The sequence below is a fragment of the Chrysoperla carnea genome, chromosome 5, assembly GCF_905475395.1.
Source record: "Chrysoperla carnea chromosome 5, inChrCarn1.1, whole genome shotgun sequence".
Taxonomy (NCBI): domain Eukaryota; kingdom Metazoa; phylum Arthropoda; class Insecta; order Neuroptera; family Chrysopidae; genus Chrysoperla; species Chrysoperla carnea.
In genome coordinates this window covers 66199062-66213567 of record NC_058341.1, presented here as the reverse complement: position 1 = coordinate 66213567, position 14506 = coordinate 66199062, and the positions used below count along the sequence as shown (strand labels likewise).

Here is a 14506-nt window from a genome sequence, read left to right as displayed (position 1 = left end):
GGGACAGAAAATATAATTTGAAAAATTTGACGAGATTCCTTTTTACAGCGTTTTTTAAATCGCACATTTCTTTGCCCCACCTTATATTTACATAGATTTTTGTTGAAAAATCCCCTTTATATTCTGAGTAATAATAATTGAAAATTTTCTTAATTACAAAACGCGATAATTAACGCGAGGCTCTATAGAGTTTATAAGAACATATGCTTCAAACCTTGGAATAAATTTAATAAACTTCTGATATAATAATAACGGTATAAAAAGTAGGAAATGGGGTTTCCGATTCCGAAAATAATTATAGAAAACTAGTCGAAGCTGTCGAAGCTTAATATAAGAAACTTACAGCTAGGTACAAAATTATCATATTATATCGGAAGTAAGGCATACAAATTTATATAAATAGTAATTCAATTTATCATATTAATTTCCCATTAAAAAATTATTATCATAAATGACAAAACTGAATTACTGACTTGACTAAACAAGCAATTAATCCTGTTTAAACAATTAAACAAAAAATAAATTGAAAATAGAAACTACCTCCTTAATTTGAATTTTTTAAACTTGCGCACAACATTGATTAATACAAAACGTCAAACTGCACAGCTGGCTACAATCAAAATAGAAAAATGGCACATTTTTAAATATACCAAAGCAATTTTTATTTTTTGGAAAATGTCTTTAGTTCCATATGATGGAAGTGATATTAGTGATAGCGAGGAAGAAGCTGAAACAAACAACTTACCAGAGACAGTTGAACAGAAATCTGAAGCTGTACAAAATACAGAAATTAGTAATGGTATTTCAAATAATAGTTTGTTTAATTTACCAACTCCAAAAGCAGCTTATTCTGAAATTATAACAGAAGAAGAAAATGATGAATTTCTTCAAAAAAAACCTGAAAAAAACTTACAAGAGAAAGTAGGATTTAATGTTGATTTTTTTGGAAATGAATGAAAATGATTAATGTTTTGTTTATGTATTGTAGAAGCCTGTGAAAATAACTATACCCAGCCTGTCACAATTTGATGAAGATGAAATTTCAAATAATATACCTTTTAAAAAATTTCGACCTGCAAGTACGAAAGGGACAGGATTATTTTCTATTTTACCACCGCCAAAAACTGGTAGCAATACAAGCTTAGTACCTCAAAGTGTTAAAAAACCAAAACCTGTTCAAACACCTCTTGTGCCTCGTGCGATTAAGAAACAAGTTGAAGAGAAATTGAAACAAAAGATTGATCTTATTTCTACGAAAGATCAAACAAATGGTGTTACACATGATGAAGATGACGATGATAATGATACTGGAACAGACTTTTTCTCATTAGATAAACCTGAACCAGAATATTACCCTGAATTACCGGAAGAAGAGGATAAACATGTTGAAGTAGTTAAACCCAGTGTTGAGCCTATGCCATCAGCCTCACAATATATTCCACTGGTAGCTAATGAAGATGTTAGCCAGTTTGAAAGTAATCAAGTCGTTGATAACCGATTAGGATTAGATGAAGCTGCTTTAAAAGCCCTGATAGGTTCGAAAGGTAAAGCAAAATACAATTTTAAACATTCCAAAAGCTTCTTATATCGATTTTCCATTAAACGGTCAAACTCAAATAATAAATTAACTTTTCGCAAACTTTTTAAAGACTGGCGTGTTTTGCGACATATGGATAATAATAATCAAATATGGTTTTTTTAAAATTATTATTTTGAGTTTGTTTCAGTTTTACTTTTGTTTTTTAGATTCCAAATACACAAACTCAACTGTCCGTATAAAGGACAATTTACTGTAGAAATGTTTGTCTTATTGAAATAAATTCAGGGGTATCCCCTGAATGCCCCTGAATGTAAACTCGAGTTGGTGTGACGGGGGGAGGGCGCGAGCTTCAACTGCCAGTTTGGAAAACACGCTTTATCAAATATCTCCTGAACTATCTAGATTCTAGATAATAACATTTTATATGACTTTAATTTGAAACTTTTTTCTGTGTAATATATAGATTTTTATTTATAGCGCTCTAAACTTGGTTCAATATGATTATTGCTTAATATATAGTTAACGAATCATGAAACATTAAAGTATCATAAATTTAGAGCGGCATTATATAGAAAAAAGTTTCAAATAAAAGTTATAGAAAATGTTATTATCTACAAAAATGATCCCTTTTCTTTTTTTTTTTTTTTTTGTTGTACGGTGCACGGTTAACGGGATATTTGATAAAACGTGCTTGGCAAAAAGTCGGCTGAAGATCGCCCCCCAACTTGGATATACACTCGGTGGATACCCCTGAACATCTTTCAAGAAGAAAAAAAATTTCTGCAGTAAATTACATTATGAATCTACTTTTTTGCTATGGCTATTGGGGTATTAGTGGAAAATCGCCTTTAGGTATCGTTTTTTGTTCGCATTAAAATTAAACGTGCTTAATTAAATAATCTGAAGTTATCGGGACGTCCAGCATCCGGTTGGCCTTAAAATTTCGTGAAACCCATTCATTAAAATTATGAATCAAATTCAATTTCACCCACCAGGTTGAAATTGACGATTTGTAAAACAGTGTTGTGTGCGCAAAGTACAAACTTTTGAATTTTGCAAAATAAAAATATTTCTGTAGTGTGATTAGTTTTAAGCAAAAAAATACTCGTGTGATATTTTCTCTAAACGTTTAAGTTTTCGAAAAAAAAATTCTTTTAAAACTAAAAATGCAATATTCGATTTTAAGAATAATGTGTTATTTTTTCAATCTCTGGATTCGCTTAGCTAACGCATCTCCTGAGCTACGAATTTTTTTGAAATATAAATGCTAAAAAAATAACAATTAGTTAAATACTTTAAGTGTTTAATTAGCTTTGTTGTTACAAACCACCCAATAGATATTCATTATGTAACTAAGTCTTAGATATTTTACACTCCGGAGCATACTTTGAATTTAATAATCAATAACTTTATCGTTTTTAAAAGTGTCCAATACCGCTTTTTGAAATAAGTGATTTAGCAAGCCTATTTATCGAAATGTTACAGTGGGAGGCATGTCAGCATCTTCTCAGATAGTCAAACCTCTTTCGGCCTCTTGAAGCGACAAGATTCCAATCGAGGATAGTCGATGAATGAAAAACTGAAACGCGGAGAGGGGTCGTCTGAAACACCCCTTTTACCTGAAACTGCCATTCCCATAAGAATATGTTTCGTAATTTACCAAATCTTGGAATGGATATGATTATTAAGTTTTTGCACAGAGCTTGCGACAGACTAAATTGTTTATGACCATACCTAGACCATTCGATTAAGCTCGTTTGAAACTCACTAGAGCACAGTTGAGAAGGATGATGGGACCTTTGACAGAGTAATGTCGATTGAACTACTACTTTCATAACATGGACATCTCTGATGATCCCACTTTTATGGCCTGTATGGAGGACTAAGAAATCTCCATACATGTTATTTGTACCTATAGAAACCTGCAAGACATCAGGTTTAGAATGTTTGAACCCGGAACCTTTGATCCATCAATACTGGGAATGGGAATCATAAAGCTTCATTTATTTAAAATAGCATCTCTTACTCGGAAACGCCCTGCGTTCGAGTTCGTGAATCTAGTGAATTAGGCAAAAATTGAATGTAAAAGTTTAACTTTGCATGAAATACTAATTTTTATTGAACTTCTGATATTAACTAAGTGATGAAGGGGAGGTTTAAGACAGGTCGGCGGTATTTATAAACATTTAACAAAGTTTGTTGAAAATATTTTGATAGTATGATTTGCTTTGTAAATTTCTCCCTTTTCGCATAGAACTTCTGTCGTAACTATTTGAACCTAAAAAATGTTTCAAAGAAAATATTTTTGTTTTTTAAATGGAACAACTTTCTAATCTAAAATATTCTTCAATTTTTTGATCACTATGTTTGCCTCTGAATTCAACATTTTTCGTTTAAAAAATTTTGATGTATTTTACCTTTTACTCACAATATTTTTTAATTCATCGATTAAAATGGTCCGCTCGCTGTAGTACAATATTTTCACCGTCGACCGTCGAGAAGGGGTATTACCCACTTTCAGGTGCAAAATGTCAGTTGTTACATTTTTGAAAAAAAAATTATTAAGTCCATTTTTTAATATTTACAAAAAATTATCTCGATCCATCAAAATGGAAAAATTCTCGAAATTTTATAATTTTTAATGCACTTTTCCAAACTGAACTAAAATATTTTTTTAGGCAAAAGAAAATTGGAAACAGCATCTGCACAAATTCTTGATTTACACGAACATGATATCAAACCTGATAACAAGGAATGGTATCAAAATGCATTACTACAAGGTACTGGTCCTGAAGAACAAGAAGCCGTTAAAGCTGTACCTGGTGGAATATTAAAACGCAAACATCAAATAACGTATTTGGCTCAACAAGCCAAGGCTAATGAACAGCAATTAAAGAACTTGTGGGCACAAAATCGTGCTACACGTCAGCAAACACAATCGAAATACGGTTTTTAGAATGTAATGTTTACATCTCAATAGATCTGTCGCAGCCAACTGTCTTAATTGGTCGTTCAGTTAACAGCCTCGCCTTTCTACTAGTGGCCTAAACAATATTTAAGCAAACGGCTAGGTAAATGGCTTAGATCGATAACGTTTGACTATTTGTCTAGCCTAGTTATTTAAATTTAGTTACACTTTCGGCTACCTAGTGCTGAAACCCACACACTGTCAATATGGAATTAACAAGGCACAATATTGTTGGTGTTTCTCATAGTTTGATTGCGTGAGGCAAAATAAATTCAATGGAAGAATGTGGGGATAGGAAATTGGTACTAAGTATGGTATTGTGTTTTCACGGAAAGAGTTTCAGTACTCAGATACAAACTATGGCGACGGAATTCCAAATAATCCAATTTCTTTGAGGGATATTGTGGCGAGTCAGTCACCTTTTGATGACCAGGGATTCCAAAAATGTAGTTGTACGCCTACTAGGAAGCAGTTTCGCAATAATAGATGTTTTTGTTTTAATAAGAAAGTTCTTTTTGGATCCAAATATCATGGAAGTTTAACTTGCGTTAGCAAATAATATTTTAATTATTTACATGTGTACTTTGTTATTGAGATGAGCTATTTGATCTCATGATTATTAAATAAAAATATGTTATATTTTAAATTACAAAAAAAAACCAATTTCTAATTTCAGATATTTCATATTTGTTTCAAATGATCACCCTATTGTACAAATGACCTAAGCATCAACCAGCCAGTTCATTAAATGTTTATTTATTAGACGCTACGGCGGAATATAATTGAGCCACTAGTTGAAAAGCGCTGTTTAGTTAAAAAGGCTGGGCTGCTTATTAATTGACTGCGACAGATTGATATCCATCACGAAAAAAAATAATTGGTAATAAATACCGCATAAGAAGAGAAATTAAAAAAAAAATTTTATTTGCATTTTATAAATTATCATTTTCGTGGTAGACCTTAGTTAATTATCATTTTTTATTTAAAAAATTTCTCGATTAATACTAGTAAAAATGATGAAATGATTTTTGTAATAAGTAAAGTTGTACAAAATAAAATTTACTGCCATTAAGCCTCTTAACATATTTAGAGGGATATTTACGTTTAAGGTGATACCAATACCAAAACGAAAGTGTTACCAAAAAAACTGAAATTTTGTGTGTAAATTACTGAGTATTTTTAATACGTCTTTTGTATAAATTTCAAATCGATTCTATGTACGGTTTACGAGAAATTAATTATTAAAAAGATTCTTTTTTACATGGTGGTATATGGAGAAGTTGTAATAAATGTTGGTTTTTTTAGTCAATAACCATTTACACAAAAAACTTTTATCAATATTCCTCAAGTTTTAAGCTTTATATTTATATCAAAACTAAAAACTGTTCATAAAAATTAAAAACTTTTTTGGTAAAAACACTGGCTTTGATAGTTAATTTCTCATAAATCGTTCAGAGCATCGATATGCATTTTTCACAAAAGATGTATAAAAGGATAATTAGTGATAAATAAAACTTGGACCTTATTTTTTTGAATCGTTTTTTGGTATCGAAATATCTTAAAGATTTCAAATACAAAACTTGGATACAGCTGCCCGAAAATCGGCCAAGTGAGAATCGGAGTATGAACTCATGATCGATATGTAATTCCTACAAAGGAGTTGTTTACAAAATAGATGACGCCCTGACCAAGATTTTGCACAGTGTATAGTTCCACATGAACAGAGCCGTGGGGCGAACACTAGTAAATTAATAAACCTGTAAATTTTTTTCGCTCACGAAAATTACAAAAGTAAATTTGTGTTTGTTTGCACATCACAGTGTCACATTTAGACTCTAAACTACTGAACTGATTTTAATGAATTTTTAAAACTTCAAAGGTTATCATATATAAATGCTATATACATCTTACATTGAATAATTTTCTTTAGGTGCTTACTTAAATTACAAATTTAAGCTTACGTTTCTCTTTCGTGAAAACTTTCACAACTTTTAATATTAGCATATTTAAGAGAGCTAGCCCGGAGAATATTTCCTGTGCCATTGAGACACGCGACCAAGAATTTACTCTTCGTAGGGTAGAAAACGATCTCTCTGCGGTAGCTACGCTGATCGGGAGAGTTGTCAGTATTTGTAAGAAAATTTTTAAGTAAGGGTAAAAATTTTGGTCAGATGCTTCAATGAGATGAGCTACCGACTCTGGCATGGCGGAATTGCTTTTACATTTTCTTTTCCTGTTGTTAATGAATAGCCGTTACATCTGGCCCACTTTTTTTACTGTTCCGATATCGATATCCCAGTCTCTGATACTAACATTTGGTTTAGACAAAAAAAAACTACCAAATGAATTACGTGGAGTACCTTCGGAGACAATCTCTGCCCCAAATCATTAATCATGGAATTTAATAGAGGTATGTAAATTGTTACCTGAAAGTATCTTCCGCTGATTTCGCTTGGTAGTTGTCTATTAGGATTCTGGGCATGCTCATCGTGCCCACAACAGTGGATCCGCGCTTGTTTTTGAGCATTGAGCGACAATAAATCTTAAAAGAGGAAACTTAGACAAAAAGAAGAAGTTAATTGTAGTAAATTTTATTCTCTAACTTTGCTAATTATGAAAATATTAATTTAGATGATACTAAAAATCTTCAAAATTGTAAACGATAATTAACGAACTCCTATCTTGCTAATGGTATAGTATTAAAAACTGCAAAATCAGCTTTTTCTTTTAAATTTTTTTTGAGAGACTCGTTTAGTTTGTGAGTTTAAATTTTGTTTTTATCTTATCGCCATTTATCTTGAGTGTTCGTTTACTTCATATCTTTATAGATTTTCTTCGTAAATATCCATTTTGATTTCGGATTGATGTCTGTACGTATGTTAACCTAAGTGTCTCGCCTAACTCATAAATGATGAGTCCGAGAAGTTTTGAATTTTGGAACTCCAGTAACATCTAACATTTGATTGGGCACAAACCTCTCCTTGTGACTGAAATGTCTATATAGTTGAACATCTAAACAAGGGGGGGGAGTTTAGGCTGAGGCTCGTGAGGCGTAGACCTAGAGTGGCAAAATTTAAATTAAATTGTTGATTTTGACTTTTAAAATCGTTATTGAAACCCGTTGATTCTTATTTTAATTTTGAAATAAAATTAATTTCATTTTTTAAATGGAGTTAAGTTCAGCGTACAAGGAAGTCATATAATGGCAACATCAAATTTTTTAAGTATAATGTCCGGGGGATTTCCCATCCGCGCATCCCACTCTAAAATCCAAAAAAATTTCGTTGAATGTGAAACTTTAAATTTCTGATTAATAAATCGGCCAGGCTGGTTCTTTTTAACATTTTTTCAACTTGCGGTTTCGATTGAAAGTGGTTCATTCTAAATTTTTGTTAAATTCACACCTATTCTAAGTTCTTGTTTAAACTCATACTTTATGCCATGATTTGATTAAAACTGAATAAAACTAGGCGTATCTTAACTTTTCAAATCTCTATTTATTGCGAAAATGATTTGCTGATCTTCACGATTCGCACATGGAAAATAGTTTTCTTTTATATAATCAAGTCGTTGAAAATTATTTCTATTTCATGTACAGTTTATAAAATTTATTTATTTTTAAGAAACATAATTTCTAATAAAGAATGATACAAAAATTATATTAAAATATTTTTATTACTAATGAGTTTTATTTTACCGTCACAGTCTTTTATATAAATAAAGCAAACAGCTAAAATAATAATCCAAAATAAAATACAAGGTTTTTAAAAAACAGTTTCCATTAATATTTGAGAATAAATAATCGACTGTGTTAATTGTTGAAATACCCTGTATAGGAACTGTTGAATGCCAGTGCTTGCATTATATTTAATAGTATGTATAGCAAAAGTGGGGAAACAGTACAGATTTTACTAACACTTTTTGTAACTTTTTTATAGGACCCCAAGGAACATTCAGCCATGTTAACCCAGTCATAAGGATGCATAGCGGGTCCAGCGGGTAGTATATGTAGCCCAAATTTTTTTCAAATGCATATTTTGAGTTAATATTGTCATTTAGCAGGTAATTTTAGTCGTTGAATTCGAATCCGATGTCAGATCACACGAATTCTATCAAGTATTAAAAAAAAAATCGGGCCATTTTTACCCGAAATATCACTTTTTGGCACAAAAAGGGCAAACTAAGTATTTATCATCCACATTTTTCAGATATACTTTTAAGCGTTAATGATTTATTATTATTTTTTAATGATAAATGTAAGTCCTTAAAGTATGTGTATAAAAAAATAGCACTTGATTATTTAAACATTGCGAGAGTTTATGAAGCACCTATGTGAAATTCTGAAAAAAAAAAAACCATTTCCACACCACCCTTTGGGTAGGGTTATTGGCGCGTTTTTTTAACGTGGTATCCCCGCTAGGACTAATCCACAAAATTTAGTTTGAATGTCCATCTTTAATGATTCAATCGAATGAGTGATTAATCAACGAGCATATATTGATTTTGTGAGTGATACTGTCGATTTTCTAGTTTTGATTCTATATGTTGCAATTATTTTATAAAATATTCATTTATTTAAGTCTGGAGATCAAATCTGGAGGAATGTATTTAATAAATAAATTTATTATTCTTTATTCAAGGTGACTAGTAGATAAGGTTTAAGTAACATATCTTTTTAAAATAGTTAAATTTAATTTTGCTTACAAAGGTTTTTTCTTCCAAACTATATATACGAAAGTTGAAGTCTACATTAAAATTGCACAACGCGATGTAAAGCAGATTTTTTGATGTTATTTAAACCCTTTAGGGAAGTGTGAAACTATTATTGTGAAAAAAAAATTGTGCTTCAAATTTTCGAATTTTTTCAGTTTCTAGCTATTACGCAGGTGGAACAACTTTTTTTTTGCTAGTAAAACGTTGTTTTACACTTCCCCAAGGGATTAAATTACATATTCGCTCTGTGCGTGAGTTTCGTTTCCATGGTAACGATACACTACTTTAATTATAGAATTGTATGGATGCATATATAATTGTATGGATTGCATTTAAGACTTACATTTAAAATTTAATATTCTTGTCTCACAAATTTAAATAAATAATTATGATAATTTACATTTGAAAAATAATATTTGTTCAATTTGATTTCTTATTTTCACAATTTTTAATGCATTAAGTTTAATTAATTCGTGTTTTTCAATAATTTTAATTTGACATTTCGATTACATTAACATGTAAAGAATTGCAAATTAGTCATAACAGCCCCCTTTAACTCCAAAATTTTTCACTTAAAGCGCTGGCATCGATTTTATTGTCCCTACCATGACTACGCACACAACGAATACCAAAAAGCAGTTTTACATTATGGTGTATAAAACTTTTATTTCGTTTTTTTTTCAAAAATTATTCATAAAGCTCACCACTAGTTGAAGCTGTTTACAAATTTCCATCTCCATATCTTTTATATTTTTGGAGAACTCTTTTATATTATTGAAATGTTAATGAAAAATTTCAAACAAAAGTTGTTTATTTTTTTTAATCATTTTTACTCTTATTATTTAACAAAATCAAATTTATATTTCATCTTTAAAAATTATATTCCATTATCCTGATTATTTACACCATTTCCGCAATTCTGCGGTTTCCACCATCGCATGGACCATTTCTGCAATTCTGCGGTTTCCACCACGGCCACGTGCTCTCTCACGGTCTCGATCGCCCCCCACGTACACCATCACGCACCCCTCCTCTCACACTTCCCCTTCCTCTAACACCTCGGCCCCCGCTTTACCCATTCATCTCGCTTCATGTGTCTGCAAACAAAATTTATTGTAATTAATTAATGAAATTTATCCTTAATAAGTGTATAAACAGTACTCACGGGCATTATGCTGCAACCATATTTGAACAGCTTGGGGTTGGGGTGGAGAAGATTGATATTATTGTCTGACAGGTCTGATTTATTTTTTAATTTATCTACTGCTCCAGGACTTATATTCTTATCATGCAGATCTAATTAATTTTCTGCTAATACCATCTTACTATTTCCTCTTTTTCGGATTCTAAATTTGTTAATTTGATACGCATATTTTGCTTTTTTTCTTTTGTTTCCTGAGGTACCTTTTTATCGCTTTTACTATTTGTATCCTGAGGATTCAGTCTACGGCTTATTCTTTTAATTACTTTTCCATCCATGTGTGAAGATCTTTGTTTTTTTTTATTGTAATTTGCAGACCCTTTTTCTTTCGTTCCCATTTTTAATTAATAAGTTAATTTTCTTGGATTTTGACGTTTTTATTTCGTCTTCAGTATTTAATTGTTCGTTGTACTGTCGAAGTGCGCGAACTATATCGGCTAATTTGTTTAACTGTTTGTAAATACATAGTTTCTTTGTAATATTTATTGTGTGCTTCGGCATACGCATTCGAAACCCGTGATATTATTGAATCGACTAAGTCGAGCATAAGTCCACCCCAAATCGGACAGTATGGCATAAAGTTAGTGGTAAAGTAACTTGTCTATTTCTTGTTTTGTTTTAATTAAAATTGATCTATATTCTATATAGAACTCTTAGTTCCCATATATTGAGACAATTTTACGATAAGGAACTATATCGGGTTCCAATGGCGGATCTTCTTCTTCTAAACCTTCAAATTCCTTTTTAATATCTGTATAATATGTTTTGTTATTTTCTAACATTGTATTGAATTTTTCAAAATTATTTGCTATCAGATTTTCATCCTTTCGAAGGACAATATTTAAAATTAGTAGGAACGTGGTTTGCATTTGAGTTTGGTTGCGACAAAGAATTAATATAACAACACATTCCAGTAGTTTTAATGTTTAACAATTCTGAAAAGGTATTACTAATTATTCTACTAACTCTATGAGCAGTGTCTGCACAACGGCTTAATAAAATTACTACCCTAGTAAGAAAAGGTTTTGAATATTTTAATAATCGTGACAAATTTGTAGGTACCCGATCATATCAATTTCATTCCACTCGGACATAATCGAATGCACGAGAGCCCAACTCCAATCCGTAACAATCGCTTTTGTTAGAGGCCACCAATTAAGTTCTTCACGCACAAACATTTTATATTCCATTAAGAAAATGGAAATCATTTTATATTATATTGCTTTGTTATCATTTGTGCTAGAGGAATTGATGCTGTTGCCGCTCTATGAAGTAAACAGTAATATACTATTTTTGCAATTTTCTTAAAGTCCGGTATATAAGCGTTAGCACCCGTAGCATTGGAATGAAGAATTATAGGTTTGTTTTTTAGTGTACATTATAATTCGTAAAGGTAATGAAACTTGTCGAATGAACGAATCTATTTCGTGTCTTTCATGATTGATGAAACTATTCAACACTATTCTCAGATTTTATTTTTTGTAAAGTGTTTATTTTATAACAAGTTTGCCCAAGTCCACTTTCAGCGAATCACTCTTTGTACCATTTCTGTTTTTCCTCTAATTGCAAACTTCTAGCTGAACGATATTGAAGTAACTTCATCATCTTTTGACGATTTTTACTTCGAATTTGTCTACAAATTATCCTACCATCTCCATCGTGTTCAAAAGTGTTTGCCGTGCAACTTACGACTGTTCTAATGTAATTATGTTCAATTCCATAGATATCAAATCGAAACTTAGTCGCGCAAGAGGCTACAAGACAATGATTATACGCAACGTAACCGTATTTGTTTCGACGTAAATCACTATAAAATGTATAAGGGCATGAGTAAAGTTTCATCATCTCTGAGTTATTATTATTTCTTAATAATTCCATATCCACGTAATCACCTGTAGCGATATTTGCGGTTGAAGTATCAAACCATCCAAGATTATGTTTATAAAGGTTGCGCTTTTCTTTTGTTTTACTTTTCTCATTAATTTTGATGATGATCGTACGCTTTTATCCTCGTCTGAACTTAAAGATTGTATACTTAAGTAATCTGATGAACGAGAATTGCGGGTTGAATTCTGGTAAACAATTAAAGATTTCTCGCTCATAACCGGCGAAGAATTCTGAAGAGAGCGGGAGATGCTAACAGGCTTTTCAGTTTCAATTGGTTTTATACAATTTTCAAAAGCAACGGAATCGGTAGTGATTATTGCATTTACTATTTTCGTATTAGTTATTTTTAATTGTTGATCTTTCTTAACTTTATAAGATTTTATTGGATCATCGCCGGAAAACTCGTAAATATACCTACAGATTTTTGGCTTGATTGTGGTAAATTCTGAATAGTCTCTTTATTTTGGCTCTTGATTTTTAAAGTTCAAAGTGACTTCTTCGTCCGTGTCCTGTGAATTAAATATTAATCGATTCTCCATCAATTATATCGGTATCGACTTTACTCGAAAAAACAGTATTATTTTTATCGTCTAATTTCCAAATATTTTTTTATTAGGTATACATTTTCGCAAAAATCCTAAACTCGAAATCTGTTCCAAAAATTTTATCTATCCATAACTAATTCGTAACCTTTAGCGTCTTTATATTCATATTCAACACAACTGGCATGTAAAGTATCTTTTACTTTATGAAAATTGTTTATTACATAGTCTACAATTAGTAGCCTCGTGAAAATATACCCAAATTTTCGAATTTTCATAACATGCTAATTTGAATAGTTATTATTCCATCAATTGTCACATTTGTCCACACAAAATTTACGTTTTTCGACCCTCTAAAAGTTAAGGAACAATTTAAAAATTTTTACATAAGCACCTCTACATGCAAATTTTCATAAAATGTAAATGTCATTCGTTTGAGAATTATTTGTCCACGTTTGTCCACCCAAAAATTTTGTTTGTCCACTCTTCAATTTTAAGATATGACGAAATAAAAATTTAATTAAAGACCTCCAAATGAGAATTTTCATGATGTGAAATGTCGTTCGTTAGGCAACGATTTGTCCACGTTTATCCATCCAAAATTTTTGTTCATCATGATAAGCTTTTTTGCATCATTGGTAGGATTTTTTTTATATTCTAACGTATTCAAGGTAATAGTTACCAATCAAACTGACGAAAACAAGAATAGTAAAAAAATGAGTTTTTATCCGAATTTGTTTCAATATCATTACGTTTTTTACATCATAAAGTTGTTATAATATGTAGTGCATTTCATTGTCCACGGAAGCCTGAATGGGTCACTGTCAATTTATGGGAATTGGCGCTACACTTATAGCTTATTTTTTAGATTTGTACTACCCACAAGTATAAAACCAACTTTTAAAAAAGTCACTAGTTCACTTTCAACAAGTGCACTTTTGACTTGAGGCATTATGAAAACGAACCTTTTTGAAGATGTCAGTCACAAAATATTTTGAAATTTTTTTAAAAATTTCTCTAAGTTCTGCTTTTAAAATCATAGTAAAAAGTGTCTTAAAAATGAATTATTGAAAATTTCTTTCAATATCATTACATTTCATAAACAATCTTTTTATGAAATAAAAATTTATGAATTTCCCAAGTTTGTAACGCTTAAAAATAATGATGCTAGGAAAAAAATTTTGTCATAGGTGTTTATAAAATCACCTAATTAGTCCATTTCCGGCTGTCCGTTCGTCCGTCCGTCTGCGGACACGATAACTCAAAACGAAAAAAGATATCGAGCTGAAATTTTTACAGCGTACTCAGGACGTAAAAAGTGAGATCAAGTTCGTAAATGAGCATCAGCAGATAAAATTGTTATTTTTCACTAAAACTATTTCCATTCATTTGGGAATCGTTTGGGAGGATTTGGGAATATAATTTTAGAATTTGGGAATTATTTGTTTTCCTGTGATTAATGATTCTTTTTTCAGCGTATAGTTAGCAGGTAGGAAATTAAATCCACTTAATTTTTATGTTGTTCGAAAGGAAATAATTTGGGAATTACGATAAACACGGTTTCAGAGTTTGGGAATGTATAATTAATTAATTACACCTGTTTTTTAGTTGATTGATAGGTTATGTTAATTAACCGTACACCTGAACCATTAATT

The 14506-nt window shown here is 31.0% G+C and overlaps 1 protein-coding gene across 1 annotated transcript; it reads left to right on the top strand.

Moving 5' to 3' along the window:
* Positions 1–616: 616 nt before the first annotated feature.
* LOC123300847 (proline-rich protein PRCC) lies at positions 617–5407 on the top strand. Its single transcript, XM_044883499.1, has 3 exons — positions 617–921; positions 989–1544; positions 4219–5407. Exons 1-3 carry the CDS (start codon positions 676–678, stop codon positions 4494–4496), a joined length of 1080 nt encoding a protein of 359 aa, XP_044739434.1. The 5' UTR covers positions 617–675; the 3' UTR covers positions 4497–5407.
* The last annotated feature ends 9099 nt before the right edge of the window (positions 5408–14506 follow it).

Bases quoted from the DNA above. Each gene is read 5' to 3' on its own strand.
- LOC123300847 (XM_044883499.1), top strand. From the start codon at position 676: ATGTCTTTAGTTCCATATGATGGAAGTGATATTAGTGATAGCGAGGAA. The intron at 922-988 runs GTAGGATTTAAT...TATGTATTGTAG, and splicing joins AAAAAAACTTACAAGAGAAA to AAGCCTGTGAAAATAACTAT. The intron at 1,545-4,218 runs GTAAAGCAAAAT...ATATTTTTTTAG, and splicing joins AGCCCTGATAGGTTCGAAAG to GCAAAAGAAAATTGGAAACA.